The 17,845-nt window shown below is 39.9% G+C and overlaps 1 protein-coding gene across 6 annotated transcripts in view; it reads right to left on the reverse strand.

Moving 5' to 3' along the window:
* The window catches only part of Dock3 (dedicator of cytokinesis 3), a 299,922-nt gene that overhangs the window by 85,540 nt on the left and 196,537 nt on the right, over window positions 1-17,845 (reverse strand). For all 6 annotated transcript variants that reach the window (XM_029542839.1, XM_021206339.1, XM_029542840.1 and 3 more), the window contains exons 15-22: window positions 14,534-14,658; window positions 12,471-12,633; window positions 11,706-11,812; window positions 11,047-11,218; window positions 10,627-10,724; window positions 8,488-8,571; window positions 6,818-6,918; window positions 3,296-3,377 (exon numbers count right to left, since the gene is read on the reverse strand). In XM_029542839.1, coding sequence (XP_029398699.1) covers window positions 3,296-3,377; window positions 6,818-6,918; window positions 8,488-8,571; window positions 10,627-10,724; window positions 11,047-11,218; window positions 11,706-11,812; window positions 12,471-12,633; window positions 14,534-14,658 — 932 coding nt within the window. The remainder of the gene's footprint in view (window positions 1-3,295; window positions 3,378-6,817; window positions 6,919-8,487; window positions 8,572-10,626; window positions 10,725-11,046; window positions 11,219-11,705; window positions 11,813-12,470; window positions 12,634-14,533; window positions 14,659-17,845) is intronic.

Below are 17,845 nucleotides of genomic sequence, written 5' to 3' on the forward strand. Positions count from 1 at the left end.
AAATTTAAAAAAAAGAGAAGGATTAGGAGGTATGGCCATGTTGAAGGAATGCTTCCTTTTATAAGAATTGCTGTGGTCATGGCCTTTTCATAGCAACATAAAAGGGACTAAGACATCCCACATGGGGTAATAATGCTCTCCCCCACAACCATTAACTAGCCAATAAAATCTCCAGTGTCAAGCACATGGGAAAGCCCCTTCAAGTTGTAGGAAAGAAAATCCAAGAAACTCTCAAAACAGTATAGGCCATTGCCATTGGCCTTGGCTACCTCCCAGAATGTGAAGGTAAGACTGTTGCTGAAGACACTACAAACTTCAGACAACAGAATTGAAGGCACAAGCTGGAATTGACCTGGAAGCCATCTCCTTGAGACTAACCCTTATAGGTGCTATGTAAGCTCTAAAAGAAGAAAAGCAATCAATAGTCTCATTCAACTTAAAAGCCTACAAACCACAACAATGACTAGCCCAGCAAAATATTCCCATTGGTGCAAAGTGGCCCTTCTATCTGAGGAACAACCAACAGCTGTTTTATTAGACTTATAGCCAGGTTAATAGGAGGTAATTCACGCTCAGTACATGTGGTGTGAGTAGGTTTGCCCTCCATAGACTTGTGTGTGTTTGAATGCTTGTTTCACGAGGAGTGATATAAAAAGTTGTAGCCTTTTTGGAATAAGTGTGGCCATGTGGAAAAAAGTGTGTCACTGTGGGAATGGACTTTGAGGTCTCCAAGTGCTCAAGCTCCACCCAGTATGCTCCAGACCTTCCTCCTGGCTGCTTGTAGAAGATAGTCTCCTCCTGGCTGCTTTGAGATCAAGATGTAAAACTTTTAACTCTTCTAGCTCCCTGTCTGCCAAGACACTGCCATGTTTTCCACCATGACGATGATGGACTGGACCTCTGAAACTGCAAGCCAGCTCCAATAAAATGGTTTTCTTGTAAGAATTCCCCTGGTTGGTTATGGTGTCCCTTTATAGCAATGAAAACCCTTACTAAGACCTAGTATAAACCTAATCAGGTACTCATGGCTAAACAGGCCATGGACCTTAGAGGAGAACCAATCACTGACACTTTCCTAGACCAGTATAATTTCTAATTGCTTTCTAAATGTGCCTTTTTATTCTTACAGATAAAGACAGCTCTTACCCTTCATAAAAGAGGCTTTTTTTTCTTTTATACTAGATAGGGACTATTACAGAAATCCTTAGCTGATAAAAATTCAAAGAACAACTGACTGTGGGGTGCCCCACTCCAACTAATAAACCTGTAATACAGTCCCCACACAGAAGACTCAGGTCATATCGCTAAGAGGGGCAGGAAGATTGTAAACCAGAGGATCAAGCTTTGTGCTCTGAGTTAGTGGCTTCTAGCCAAGACAGGGCAGATGCATCCACGAAATCTTAACAATATGAATTCCTAAACAAGGCCTGCATAATGACATGTTAATGTTGATGGGGAAATCTCCAAATTTTCTATAGCACCATTAATTCATTAATTAAATTACTAATTAATTAATGGGTTCCCACAGAATCTTTTGAGTTTAGCAACTTTTAGGAGATAGGCAGGCCTTATGTATGCTTTTAGCACCCAGAAGAAACAGTAACTATTAGTGAACATTTATATAAAGGAGGAAAAAGAATTTTGTAGTTCCAGGTGTTTAAAGCATGTTCAGAGTCAAGCAAAGTAGAAAGAGACCCGTGACTTTAATTCTACCCATGTTCTTTTTTATGTGGCACCATGTAAGCAAGAAGAACAATACATGACAGGGGGCCTTTACTTAGTGTAGATATAGGGCATTAAAAGACAGGAACAAAAGAACAACCTTGATACCATTCTCCTTTTATGACTATGTAAAAAGGGTTGGAAACACAATTAAAAAGCAACTTTATGGAAAGATAATCCAAGGACAAGACAAGACAGGGACATATACAGAAAGAAAGATACTTGCTTTAAGGGCATTTGTAGAAGAAATGAAAGCTTTCTTGAAGACATTTTTAAAAAGGACTTAATTCTTCTTCTATGGCTCTTTATTGTATATAGAGTAGCTATGAGAAGGAATAAACAGACTGGAGTTGACTCAAAGTGAGGATTTTCTTATTACCTGGAGCTACCCAGCAATGAAAAGCAAGAGATGGCCATAAAGAACTGCAGGAATGGAAATAGAGAGAAGCCTGAAGAAAAAAAGGTCCAGCGACAGGCCCAAAGTGGGATCTAGCTCAAGGGGAGGTACCAAGGCCCAATACTATTACTGAGGCTATGGAGCGCTCACAAAAAGGGACCTATCATGAATGAACTCTGGAAGACCCAAGAAGCAGCTCCAAGAGTCAGATGCAGATATTTGAACCCAACCAATGGACTGAAGCTGCTGACACTTGTGGCTGAATTAGGGAAAGGCTGGAAGAAGTTGAGGAGGAGGGTGACCCTGTAGGAGGACCAGCAGTCTCAATTAACCTGAACCTGGACCTCAGTGATCTCTCAAACACTGGACCATCAACCTGGCAGCATACACCAGCTGATATGAGGCCCCCAGCACACATACAGCAGAGGACTGCCGGGTCTGGGTTCAGTGAAAGAAGATGACCTAACCCTCAAGAGACTGGAGGTCCCAGGGAGTTTAGAGGTCTGGTTGGGTGGGGGGTAGGGGATGGGGACATCCTAATGGAGACAGGGGGTGGGGAAGAGGTATGGAATGTGAAACAGTTGGAGTGTGGACTGGGAGGGGGAATAAAATCTGGAGTGTGAAAAAATAAATAAAAGAAAAAAAAAAAAAAGAAAGAAAAGAAAGAAAAGCAAGCTGCACTGTCCGGGACCCTCTTCAAGCCAAAATGCAGACATTCTACTACAGAAGACTCCAGATTCTTCTTAAGGCCAACCATCTTCATAGGGTATGTCTATCCACTTCTCTCTTTCTATTTAACATAGTTCCGCAAAATAATACATAGTAACCACCAAAGAAGGAAATAGTATTGAATCTTAATTCTAATCAATAAGCTACCAGTATTAGCTTATAAGGAATATCAATACTTGGGCCAGTGGGAGGGCAAAATGATACTACTGGTAGAAATGAGGCAGAGGAGAATGACCAGGATTCATGTGCACTTCCCACTTCCAGGTAAAATGAGCTGTGCTCTTCTGGAGTACAACCAAGGAAAGGAAGGGAGATTACATGGATCAAGGCATTCATTACTGAAAGTAGGCCAGCACACTACAGTTGTCTTGAGCTCTATACCAATGATAATACTCTCAAACAACTGTAGGAATGGTCCCCTTACATATGGCAAGCTAGAGACATTACCCGCATGGCTTCCTGAATGTGGTCCTGTCGAATCAGTTCTGCTGAGCAGTCCATGTACCACTTCAAACAGCGGATGAGCTCCCTGGAAAGAGAATATTTATAGAAATGCCATTTTAATCAAAAGTCAATGTAGTTGTAAACATGTATTTAGTCAAATAAAAAAGTGAACAAAGACTTGTCAAACAGGAAATAATATTCTGTTGGTGAGCTAGAGTGATGGGTCCACTGCAGCTGTGGGATTCTCATATTACATTCGCTTTCCATAAGGAGCTTTGGGATTTTACCAGCAACCACAATCATAGATTCCCACTCTCATTTTTCCCAAAACTTAGATTGTACTATGGATTTTGAATTGTCTTAAGTTGCAACATCTCCAGAACATACAACACTAACAGACTGAGTAAAAGTGTGCAGTTTTAAATGTCACTCCATTCCACACCTCCTTTCCTGAGGTCCAAGACACCTGAGAGAAATGAGTTTACTGGGTCAGAGGTATTACAATGTTAAGAAGAGAAGAGTCAGCAGGTTTGTGTGAAGGAACTGAAACAAATTACCCTTAAGAATAAGCTGTATTAGGAGACAGCTGCCACAACTTAAGGGTTCAGATCTTTAAGTGGGAAAGCATTAGAAGAGACAACTGCCCTGTACAGTATGAGGAGATCCACAGGAGATAAGGAGCCTTCAAGTTTATGGAAGGGTGGGGGCAGGGGGCGAATCCTGAGTCTGCTAGGTTTCCAGAGCGAGTGGAGAAGCTTTATAGTTTTTGGCCTACCCTGGGTGACTTCTGACATAGAGGCAGGCACTAGGTAACAGCACAGTGTCCTTAGTAGCCAAAAGAAGGCTGGGTTTCCTTTAATAGTCACAGAAGGTGTCTGTCAGTTCTTTTGTTTTTTTGGGACAGGATACAAAAGGTATATGGATTGACTTCTCCTGGGCTGCCACATCTAATCTCTTAAGGAACCATATTTTAAAGGGGCAGGTCTGCCATCTAACAGAAAGCTATACACATTTATAAGGCAAGATATTACAGAGGTAAAGGGTATAAGCTATGTGGCCAACTAGTATGCGGTTTTGTGTTCTTAGATTTGTATTTAATCCCCATGTGCCTTATTCTCTTCACCTGACACATGGAGGAAATAACAGTACATCTCAAAGCTACTGTTGAAAACCAGTAAGATGACAAATGAGGCACTTAATGTCTACTCTCCAAAGTGCCACACAAGCAGCCGAGTTCTGGAAGACAGGACCACTGTCAAGAATTATTTTTGGCTATAAAATTATGCTAACTTCATAAAATGGTAATATCTTATTCATCCAATGGTCTTAGCTAATTTGTTTCACATGAAGTATCTTTTTGTTTTATTTGATCTTTATTTGGTATGCTATGTTAGCTTTTCATATTTCTCATACAAGTAAGACAATTTCAGTAGTTCTACTATCAGTTCTTAGAAGAAGTACAGCAACTATGTAATAAAGCATTATTACACAGCTCACATTGTATTTATTGGTGACTGACTGACAGCAACTCTAAGATGAGGAAAGAGGAAAGGATACTTATCTTTAACATCTATCTCTCTATCTCTCTTTAGAAGTTGTACCTAGAGCAATAAGATATGAAAAATAATTTAAAGGTATTCAAATCTGAAGTGAAGAAGCAAAGATATCTGTTTTCATATCTCATAAATGTTCACTTCTTATTGCTCTACTAGTGGTTATGATAATCAGAGAGTGTGCGGGGGGGTGTCACTGAAGATCTCAGAAAAAATTCTTAAAAAAACAAAAACAAGAACAAAATTGTTAGAACAAGGGTAAGATAGCTGGAAAGATGCCTGGATAGGAGCAGAGAGTAGAACATGTGGTTAAATGTGAATAGAGAGGGAAAAATACTGGGCTAGTAAGGTTTAAGTAGAGAGGGGGATGGGGGAGAAGTTTAACTAAAAGTAAGACTATAAGGAATTATGTGGAAACTTAGTACTCTATAAGCTAATTAAAAATATTTTTTAAAAAGGAATTTTAATGGAGGAAACCTGCATGAGTGGATGTCAATCTCAGGAGCCACAGGCATTCAAATATCGCAGTACCAGGTGCAACATTCCCTCCCTGTGAATTGTTGGTGAGGAAGGTCCAGAGACCCCAAAACAACATAGGCTCTGGCCATTGCTCTATAGTTGGTAAGACCTAATTGCTGAAGGTTGCAGGACATGAGAAATAATGCTGGAACTGAACTAGAAAACCCCTCTCTGCTGCCTGACATACACAGTCCCGGAAGGTTCTGGGCTGGTCCACAACTGGACCTTAAGTTCTATAATGCTAACCTGCCAAACAAGACCATCAGTGTATCAGGGTTATGAGGTTAACCAACTGTTCCCTAATTGGATTCTGGGCCTGCTCCACAAGAAGGAATTCAAGATCTGATACTATAAGCCTGATTAAAGAAAAAACACATGGGCGGGAAGGTCTTATTTCTGTTGTTTTGCTAAATGGACATGGTATCAAACTGCCTTATTATACTCAGACACAAGTGCTGCTCTTCACTTTGGTCATATATATTTCTTTTCCAGTGACGGGCACTAAGTGCAGAGACACGTGGCTACAAAGGTGCTGAGAATAGGTGACTGTTGAGTGCTCAGCCCTAAACAGGACATCTATATCACCCTCTTTAAGGATCAAAGTCCATAGAAGAAGGGAAGGTAAGAAGAAGAGCCAGATGACAGCAAGACAGGCTGTAAAATGTTATCTTCTGGGCATGCCCTGGGCCACTGAAACAGTAAGCTAACATCACCAGCTATTGCCTGCACTGGGCATGCACAAGACTGGGGATGTCAACAAGGGGTCATGGGCACTGTCCCTCCTGGGAAACTACTAGCTATTGATGGATGGCAGAGAAAAAGAATGTGCCAGGTGGATGCTTGGAATTGAGCCTTAGTCCTCTAGAAGAGCACCCAGTGCACTGAAGCACTGAACCAACTCTTTAGCTTCCTATTGTTCATTATTAAAAAGAAAAATTTCACATATGCTATATCATAGATGAACATAGATGATGTAGTAAGTAAAACAAGCTACTAATAAAAGGACAAATACTTTGACTCTTATATGAGGTACTTAATAGCAGTTAACATTCAAAGGCAAAAAGTACAATGCTTTCCAGAAGTTGGGGAGACGAAGAAGTTAACTGCTGAATGTTACAGTTTTAGAAATTTTTGGCTTGTGGGAAAAAAATAATTTTGGAGATGGGAGTTCTGATAAAGACTGTATAGCAATATGCACGGTAAGTTTTAGCTACATATAATCAAACTTGAAAACAGTTAAGGTAGTAAATTTTAAGTATGTGTATATATATATATATATATATATATATATATATATAAAATAAATTGTGTATATAATTATATATATAACCATAATTACAAAAGTAAAGTTTAAAATGTCAGTGAAATAAAATGATGGCTACCACTGAACTTCTTAAATTTTTGATTTTCTATTTGAATACAAGTTGCAATAATGATACAAAATACAACTTACTTATATGCCAAGGCTCCAGCAAAGTGCTTCTGGATATATGTGTCCATTACAGGTCGGAAGTGGAAGTATTTTATGTCTCGAAGCAGGTTGATAATGAAAACCTGAGACAGACAGACAGAAAGTTGCAATAGTTCAATAGAGCCTCAGAAAGATCCCTAGGAGGGAACAGATTCATGTTCTTCAAAGAGCAAACTGCTAGTGTTCCCTATGTGAAGCAATCCTAAGATTTGTCTCTGTGTATGTCTTGTTCTTTCATTTCCCTTACTTTCTAATCCAGATCTGTACCCTATGTTACTGAGCTCCTCCATTCACAACAGTGACTGGAACAACATGGATCAGGGAGAGATAATACAATACCCATGTAAGCGGCATAAACACTCAGGTGTCCTCCATAACTTGGAGAAGTCAGTAATTTAATGACCAGAGAAGCAAGGAAGAATAAAAGCCAGAGGAGCAAATTCTATGTGTCCATTCAAGCTTTAGCTTCAATTCCCTATCTCTTAGATTGGAGAACAGAGTCATCTTGAATATACAAGTGTCCTGTGGGAATGCATATATTAAGCAAAGTGTGCCAAACACTAATATCACTATCCATTTTCACTAAACCAACCTTAGGAGTTGAAATCAAACCCAACTGAACTTGGGTCCTCTGGAAGAGTAGTATGTGCTCTTAACTGCTGAACCATCTCTTTAGCCCTCAAATCTAATTCTTCAAACTTGATCTTGGGGATATCTGACATTTAGGTTGGCTGGTTAGTCTTCCTCTGATGATGATTCTCAGACCCTTTCTACTGAAAACAAATCTGCTAACTCAGTCTAATAGTTTCCTTTAGACTTTCTTTTCAAAAACATGATGGGAATGATTAATAAGGAGCCCATGTCCAATACTGCCCGGATGACCAGGAATTGGAGGATTGATAGTCTAGAGACCTAGGTAGAACCAAATACAACTGGCTAAACAAAACCAACCAATCAACCAACCCAGCCATCCACCCACCCAAATGAACTGATGTTCTGATATATTCACAGATCGGTGTCTAGTCCAGTCAACATCAGAAAGGCTCACTCTGGCAAGTGATGGGAATGAATGTAGAGACCCAGAGGGAAACATCAAGGGGGGCGGGGTGCGCATGCCCAGGTCCATCATGTCTCTCCCCTTGGAGCTTGGGGAACCCCACTGAAGAGAGGGAAGAAGAACTGTGAGAAGCAGAGGGGTCAAGGACACTGGGAGAGCACCACTGGAGAAATTAACTAAGCAGGGCTCATGGGGGTTCTGAGACTGAAGTGGCAACTGTGGAGCCTGTGTAGGTCTGCACTAAGTCCTCTGCTATATGGTTTGTTTTGTTTGTTTGTTTGTTTGTTTTAGGGGAGTGTTTCCTGACAGTAAGAGTGAAGGCTGTCTCTGACTCTCTTCTTGCCTGCTGTTGGGATCGTTTTCTGTTCAGCGTTGATGAGAGGGTTTGTGCCTGGTCTTAATGTATCTTGTGCCATGTTTGGCCAAAGTCCCTGGAAGCCTGGCTCTTTTCTAAGGCTAGAAGAGGGTGGACGAGTAGATCTGGGGGAAAGGAGAGGTGGGGGGGAACTGGGAGGGTTGGAGGGAGGGCAAGCTGTGGTTGGGATATACTGTATGAGAGAAAAAAACATCAATCAAAATTTAGGAAATGACTTACCAGAGACTGAAAAACCAAAAGGCCATATTTCTCTGTATTATCATCCAAAATCACAAAGAGTGTATCTAAGATATCCTGCAGAAACTGTAACAACACAAGAAATAAAGTGTTCATTCATGTCTCAGGATGCATGGTCAAATTTTCATACAGCAATGACTTTAGCCCCAATAAACAACAAAACATCTCCAAGAATCTTAAAAGCATGACAAAAACATCTAATATCTGTCTCTGCCTAGCTAAGGGACAATTAGGTGGACAGTTGGGGCTTTAAATAGATCAAGGACCTTGCTGAAGATCTAAAATGGCTCTTCTTATTGGGTGAATGCTAAACTTCTAAAAAAGCAATTATAAAAAATACAGATAGAATACCTGTTTTGGGGTTGGTAGAGGAGCAGGGTGGGGGGAGAGTATAGGGAATTTTCGGGATAGCATTTGAAATGTAAATAAAGAAAATATCTAATAAAGTAAAAAATGAGAAAAAAAGAAGAATATCTGTTTTGAAATAAAAATAGTGGTTCTGATACCATATTCATTTTGAGATCACTTTTCTGGGACTAGAAAGAGTTCAGCCATCCTTCGCCCTCTACAGCAGCCTAGTTGTATGAAGTGTATCTGGGTGAGGTTATAGCAGATCAGGCCTCATCTAAACAAAGCTATGTTTTGGTTTAGAAATTAGACTCTCAGGAAAAAGAAAAATGCAGCCAATGGGGGTTCTCAGTGTAGATACAAATCTGGCAGTGTTGTCTGTTGCTATTTTTTGTTTTGTTTTTAGTATATGGCCTCCCCCCCACCTTTTAAGGCTGCAAAACCAAGGCATATAATAGTAAATGACAATGGGTTCTTGGAGTACCTTGAAAACTGAAAACTCTATTATCTTGTCAATCAAAGTATGTAAATGATACAACATTTACAATTTATTTCAAAGCAGTATGAGGCAAATTAGGGTTGTTTTATTGCTATTTATGGTAAATCCAAAGCTCTTTCTCTCTCTTCAGTAGAGCTTGGTCTACTGTATAGTATTTTCCTGCTGGCCTTGTGCTACTAGAAGTGCTTGGTACAATCTTAAGCTAAGGCAACCTGGGCAAACATGCTACTCAGAGCAGTCTTGAGAACACACCTGGGAAGGACAGTGTCTTCATTAGATGAGGAGTATCACAAAGATACACAGAGAAAGCAGCCATGCTAGAGGGTAAGAAAGTTCCCTAGTATGGACTCTAGGTAAGAAGAAACAGGGCAAAACTAACAGCTACAAATTAATTAACAGTATTATAGAGTTTATAATCAAAAGCCCAGGTTTATGTGTTGAAGGCTATAAAGTAAGGAAAAGGACAAAGACCTAGAAAGAAGAAAACAAATTCAGACAGCATAGCCACTGGAATCCACTCTGAGCAGCATAGCCACTGGGATCCACTCTGAGCAGCATAGCCACTGGGATCCACTCNAGCATAGCCACTGGGATCCACTCTGAGCAGCATAGCCACTGGGATCCACTCTGAGCAGATACTCGTTACTGCTATCTTTTAGTTTAATTTTTTTCTGTGGGAAGTAAAACAAGTCATGAAACAGGGTTTATAGTTTGTTATAATGTAATTATATGTATTTATAATTATAAATAATTAAAATTATTATTTTATATGTGACTATAACATATATTACATATAATATTACAAGGCATTACAGGCTACCGTGACCATAACAGAAACTAAATCAATCAATCAACCAATCTATCTATCTATCTACTTTTATGTCTCTATTTCTCTATCTATCTATCCACTCCAGATGTGAACCCTACAACTAACTATACAACCATGGACAACTTTTGGGCCATTACTATTGAGCAACTCTCTATATTTAACATGAAAAGAAGGGTCCCTATGATATTATATATATAATTATATATATTTTATAATTATATGTATTATATAATTCTTAAGAGATAATAAACTTTTTCTTTAAAAAATTAAAATAGGAAAGAAACTTTAAAAAAAAAAAGAAAAGAAAAACCTTCCAAATTATTCGTATTTATCCATTATGTATTTGGAGAAATGGTCTTAAAGGCTTACTGGCAGAAATTACAGGGAAGGTCTTCTGCCCATATTCTGTCTCGGAGAGCGTGCTTCGACTCAGTGAGTGACATACCTTAACAATTTCTTCCCCACTGACATGCCGCAACCGCCCTAGTATGTCCATGATCCGGTCTGGGAAGGCCTTCCATTTCAGCAGAGCAAGGAGGTCCACTAGAAAGTAAGTCCCCATAGGAGTTAATTTTATAAAGTTAAGCAAGGCCCCAACTGTTTCAGACAGCCAGGGGCTAGGGAGACAGAACTAGGGGTGACAGAGTCTGATAAGGTTTTCTAAAAAAAAAAGAAGAAAAATACATCTGTGCACCCTGGATGGGAACCCCAAACTACACAACCATGGACAACAACTCTGTGGGCTATTATTGTTGAGCAACTCCCTGTTTTGTCATGAAGCAGCAGCCTGTCTCCTAGAACATAAAGCCATGTGGAAGCAGCAACTAGAAACAATGGAATGTACCTTGTAGGTGCCATTACCTACCATTTTGTGTGAGTTTGGTAGAAGAAAGTTGTGTAGAAATGAAGAAAGACTCTTTGGTGCTACGCTGGAAGATGAGGCTGGAGGGAATATTAGGGCAGCCATTGTAGTCTTCTTTGCAGCAGGGCAGGCCCAGGTAGAGGGCATGGTTGTTAAATGTGCTATTCTCATCACACTGTAGGAAAACAGAGAGCAGAGAGCATTTCCTAAGCACAAAATATGCAGAACAAGGGAACTTCTGAGCTAGTGTTTATTACGATCTCCCTAAGGCTGCAGATTTTCTGAGCGCTTTCTGTTTATAAATTTTCCAGAACACAAAAGGATATGTGACCTCTGATATTTAAGCAACACTGGTTAGCAGCTATGCTGTGGCGACTGTGCACAGCATGATCTAAAATGGCAGGACTTGAAGCATATTAGTTAAAATGATAACTTCATACAAGAGTTGGTAATTGATTTCTAAGGCCTGCTGGCATTGGTTGTGGGAGAAGGACCAATATACCTAGAGAGGGAAAGCCTGCTCACAGCTGTCTCATTGTCACTCACCAGTGTACTATGTCAAATCCTCTGGCCTGACAAATGAAAACCACATAAATGAGATCATACTTGAGAATGACTATGGTGGGCTGAGGAAAGGAGACAGGAGGAAGCCAGATCCATACCTTATACACATAAAGCTCATGAATATCATCTGAGAGTGTGGTGCCATCATCACGCATCAGCGGAGAGAACGCAAAGCCAAAGAGTTTCTTTTCCCCTTTGTCCTTTGCTGCAAGCAGAGCCAATTATTAGAAATCCCCTTATGCTTGTCACTCACACTCTTTCAAACCTTAGTGATCTGACTGCAGGAAAATGAGAAATACGCTGGTCTGCATTTCCATTTAATGTCTCAAGGCATTACAGGCTACATAACCACAGCAGAAAGAAAATTTCTGGTCTTCATAAGACAGAAAAGTATTCTTTAAAGTAATTCAGTTAGTATGAAGGAAAATATCCAAAATAACATTGGACATTTCAGATACTAGGTAAAGCCAGTATTAGATCCCAAGGATGTTTTTACAATTTTTTTTATTTATGTGTGTGTATGTGCAAGCACACGCGCATTCCAAATGTGTATGTGAGGCCAAAAGAGGACATCAGATATTTTGGAACTGGAGTTATAGGTGGTTGTGAATCATGTGATGTCAGTGCTGGAAACTGAATTCAGGTCCTTAAGAAGAGCAGATTGCTCTAACTGCTGAGCCATCTCTCTAGCCACAAGTCCCATGGTTTTGAAGCACTGCCTTTATAGTCCAAGACAGACTCTGATGATACCCCATTTCTGTTTCCTCAGTTTCATGTCCTAACAACAAGAATTCTCACAATTCTACTTCAAGAGTAGAGTTTATTTTTATCCTCAAAGTAATATGAAGGGAGGTTTTACTCACTGGAACAATGTCTGAACTCAAAGCGGAGATGGGAGCCCCGGAATCTGTCAATGGGAATAGGTAATTTGATAATTTCTCCCCAACGAGGACTATTACTGTGGTAGAGAACAAAGGAGTGATAGGAACTCCTATTTGGCTCTCCTGAACCCAAACTGATACAGTCCTGGAAAAGAGGAAAATTAAGATGTTATATCCATAGAAGAAGCACCTAGCCCCACCCCCAACCCCTCTACATATATAGCAGAAGTGCAGCTTGGTCTTCATGCAGGTCCTCCAACAACTGCAGTGGGGGCTGTCCCTGAATCTGTTGCCTGCCTAGGAATCCTGTTCCTCAATCTGGGCCACCTTTTCTCAGTGGGAAAGGATAGGCCTAGTCCTACAGTGACTTGATGAGCCACTGGGGATAGGGGTAACACTCCTCAGGGGAAAAGAGGGTGGGGGATGAGGGGAGAATCTTTGTGAGGGGGTTCTGAGGGGAAGAAGAGAGACTGGTATTAGTGAATAGTTATGTTTTTTAAAAAAGGAGCACCTCAATTTCTCTCTGTCATTAGAATATTTTATTCTATATGAAGATTGTATCTTTGCACCTGACCAGATGATAATGTGTATGACTTAAATTCAGTACTTTTGGAGTAACTGTATAGACAGTGTAATTATGCCAGGAATATCCAATCTGAGACCCGTCAAGGGCCACATGCATCCTAGGGTAGCTATGAATTATGCCCAGTACATTTGTATATAACAACAAAATGTCAAAAGGCTAGGCATTCCTGGTGGCAGTTATAGCACTCCTTTTATCCATGGCTCAGAGGTGACCACACAAGCTGACCACACAGCTGGAGGAGCTGCCTTGTGCATCTGCATCACCATGGAAAGTCCTGTTCTTGCTGAGAAGGGCAGTAAAGAGTTCCATGAGAGAAGTCATCACTCATGACACCTTATCAGACCAAGAAGGAATGAATCCTAAGTTACAAGATAGAGACTGCTTCCTAATTTTCCTTAATGCTATGTTAAGCTATTTTACATTACCCATAAGGCAAGATAGATCAGATTTAATTTGATGCTAGCTTTTAAACACTACTACAAAGATACAGACTTAGCACTGGTCTGCCCCTTACCCTGCAAGGAGTTTGGAGCAACAAGATTAAGGAGAGCTTCCTTTCCACACACACGAGTGGTCGATAGCTCTGCTTCTCTGGCAATTTCTTACGTAAGCAATGATCATGCCTATCTCAACATTAAGTTGAGTTTATTCTATGTTTTACAGTGACACACAAATCACTGTCTTATCTCTGTAAACATTCTCCTTTATTTCTGTCTGCTTTGGGAGATTATTTCAACTAATTTTGCCCTTTTCCTCTGTACAGTAAAGCTAATAATCCCTATTCTGTCTCCCTGAGGTTTTTGCCAGAACACCAAAGTGAGGCTTGTAAAAGGCTGATCTGACAAGTGCACTAGAAATGAATTATAACTGTTGTTCACCATGGTCTTTACCATGACAGGACTGAGGAAAAAAAAAAGACAACCTTAAAATTCAGCCCAAGGTCCCCATTTTCAATGAAGAGTAGCAAAGAATCCATGTGAAGTATTACTGGAAATAATTTTCTAGGACTGAATCTGTTCTTTTCTGTTCTAAATCCGGCACCAAGAAAAGGATATCTAAATCCTATCCTCAATCAAATTACAACAAAATGCTATCCCAAATAGTAAAAATGCAAAGTAGGATCTAGCAATAGCCAGAAAAAATAGGCATCTCTGTGCTTAACAGAATGGAGAACATGCAGGTAACATGCAGGGCAGAACTAAAGGGAATATGTCTAAATTGGGGTTACAGGCATGCAGGTCAGACACTAGGAAGAATTAATGTGAGGACTATATGACATTAGGAATCCTTTTCAAACCATGCTGTATAAATATGTAGTTTTTCTATGGATGAAAAAAGAAGGCAGGGAAAAGGATATGGAGCAACTGAATTCAGCCCTGCCTAAAGGGGATAAACTTCAGGACAGAGACACTCCATGGAAACACACTAGCTTTCACTCTAAGTTACTAACAAGCCTTACCTTCAAGATTTCTCCATCTGCATAAAGTACATACATGGTTACTTCAATATTCTTTTGTACACTCTTTCCTCCTCTTTCAAAGTCCCCCTTCTCCAGTGTTAGGTACAAATCATTGCGGATATCACCTGTTGAGGAGGGGAAAATGCAATGTGCTCACGACCACAGACAGCACAGTGCCCCAAGTGCATGGAACATCAGGCTAGCATTTGGGACCTCAGGGCATTCCAAGCTTGGTTAATAACAATGGACTGTCCACCAACACCAGTGCAGCAGTACTCAGGTTAGTTATGTATTCTCTAAGTTCTAAAGGTGTTCGCTACAGCTTACTTAGAGAATCCTAGCTCGGATTATTGGTGTTCACACTGCTCAGTCTCTCCCCTCCAAGATGGCTGTAGTATATAAGCCTCTCAAAGAAGGAAGATTCTAAAACTAATTTTAATGATGTCTGTCTTGCTAGTAGTTCCTTTTCTTTCCCCTAAGAGATTCTTCTTTTATAGTTTTCTTTTTACAACTCTCAAAACTTCAGAGTCTGAATATAGGACACACTACTTCTTTCTTGGAGATTCATCAAAATATGTTTGTTACCTGGAGTCACAATGAGAGAAACAAAAATTTGGTTTTGGTTAGCAAGTGAGCATCTGGTTTGGTCAGACGTAAGTGGCATCGCTGTCTTCCTTGGACCAACTGTCTCTCCCCTTGTCTGGCCTGGCCTATATGCACAGGTTCTTCTGAGTAGTCATGATTCTTTCTTCCACTCTTCAGGTCACCCTCCTAGTCTAGAAGTGCAATCTAACAATCATACTTATGGACACACACAGTTTTCAGAAGAGCAGTCCATGACGAATATTTTTTTTAGGAACCTGAACTTTCTCTAGTATTGAAAGCCAGCTTGTTACCTAAAGCTCTCATGAATGGAAAAAAAATCTAAGTTCAAATATGAATATTGCAAATCTGGAGAGGTTTGAGGACATCCATTCCTGTAATTCTATCACACTTTTCTGATTGGCTAGTCTGTGCTTTAGATTCTGATGGATTTATACACTGATCTGCATCCTTTGTTTCAGCCTTCCTAGCAACCATTAATAGTACAGAGGTGTATGGGGAGGTGGGGAAGGCAGACAAAGAAAGAAAGTCTAATTCACCAGTTTGTCATCATCTGGTAACACGCTGGATAGATTAGTCCTGGATGTATTGAAAGCCCCTAACATTTAAATTCAAACATAACTGAGAAATTTACTACTGACTATTGTTACTATCAAGGAATGAGTCAGAACTGATGACATGTGCAACTTTTAATAACTGACACTGCCTCTAACAAGACTTTTAGGTGCATATTAGCTTTCTTATGACATTTAAGTAATAATTCAGTTTTAAAAATACCTTAGCATTAACTGATAAGATAATTTTAAAGTCTAATCTGAAGACAAGGTGCTTGGTTTACCATGGTTTTCAGTTTCTGGAAGTTATTTTAGAGACAGTACACATGGCTTTTAAAAGCAAGTATCTGTTGGCTATTTGAAATAGTCTTCTAACACATACACACTTTTTATATCTATGACTTTATGTATAGGTCAACAATAAACCTACCCTTGGTATCAAAATATTTCAAACTTAGCAATAACAATACAGAACAACACAAAAGCGGGTCTTACCTTGCAGACTGTTAATGACAAAATTTAGTCTGTGTGGTTTATTTAATGAGCTCACAGTTTTGGGCAGGACATTTTATGGGAAAGTGCTAGCAATTTTAAAATAAAGGGCTAAGGTGGATATTCCCTGCATTTTTTACTCCTTTTGAAACAAAGTGCCTCTGTGATGCCCTTCAAAAGTTTTTAATGCAAGTACTACCCTCTGAGGTACAGTTTGAAGCAGCTTGATTTCATCATGTCCTTGGTTGCTTTTTATTTAGAGAATAGATCTGCTAGACCAGAGATAGTCTCAGAAAGGTAACAGCCTTATGGGTTTTAATTTTGCAAATTATATCTCATTTTTAAAAATGACACTCTGTGAAGGTTAATGTTGCTAGAAGTTAGGACAGCCTTCTTGTCAAAAGGTCTCAGTGGTATCACTAAAGTCACCCTCTCCATTAATTGCCCTGGAATTAGGAGAAAACCTAAAAGGCCAGTGTGAGCAGCCAAAGTACCTTCCAGGTATTCCCCAGGGTTCTCCCACTCTTCAGCTGCTCCAAGTGCACACTGTATGTCCCCCAAGCCCATCTATAGAATCATGCATCAAGGTTAAGGCACTGCTTACGGGGAAAAAGTAACACGCATTGCCTGCAAGAAACTATTTTTCCAGGGAGGGAAAATGACAGGCACTTTGTATTGCAGATGGGCAAGAGAGGGCTCGAATGCTAGTTTTGAAGGTTTGCATGCTAGTGCCTGGCTGACTGTATTTTAATCACTTAGAAATTGTGTTAGAAAACATGTTAAAAGACGGATTCTCAGCATCTACCCATAAGGATTAAAGTGGGTCTTGTGTACATATCTTTACAAAAATATCACTACGTGATTTTAATATTCTTCCTAGTTTGTATCATGGTGGCTTGCTGAGAGGGCAGTGCTAAAGTTCCCTTAAGAGCAAAGGCCTGGACAGCCCCTAGGCAGGCAGTTTGGAGAGAGCTGGGAAGGTGGGGTTTTTATGCACATGTGGCAGTGTAGAGAGCTGTCCTGCTAAAGGGCTGTCCTAATTTAGGAATGGAGCTGGGCATGCCCGCCTCTCTTTGCTAGGCACTCTCTATTCCCTAATGATAGCAGAGGACTTCATATTTTATTTCTCTGAGGGTTTAATATTAGTACTTGGGTGCCATCCAACATTGTTTTTTGCCTGGAGATTAATTAATTGGGTTCATTATTGTAAGAGTGCCTCAGAATAAATTGTCTCCTCCTCTTTCACAGATCATATAATAGCCAGTGTCAGTTATTGGTATAGCAGCAGGTCAACGGACTAGTTACTTAACAGAAGGCAGCGGTAGGCAAGATTCCTCTACAGATCTGATAGTATTTTAGATATTGTGGGTCAGGTGTGCATTTTGTTTTCACAATCCTTTATGTTAAAGAATTCTGACGTAGAAGGAGCTAGTTCAAGACCAATCTATATAATGCAGAGGGATACTGTCTAATGGACAAATGCAAACTTTTTTTTGGCCAGCAAGTGCACAAAAACAACAACAACGACAACAAAAAATACTTCTGGCTGGCTGGATTTGGCTCAGGAGACGTGTGTGTGTGTGTGTGTGTGTATAACTTCTACTATATATTTAAAAATATTTAGATTCCTATGAACCTATAGAAACAATTTCTGGAAGTAAAG

The sequence above is a fragment of the Mus pahari genome, chromosome 10 (assembly GCF_900095145.1).
Source record: "Mus pahari chromosome 10, PAHARI_EIJ_v1.1, whole genome shotgun sequence".
NCBI lineage: Eukaryota > Metazoa > Chordata > Mammalia > Rodentia > Muridae > Mus > Mus pahari.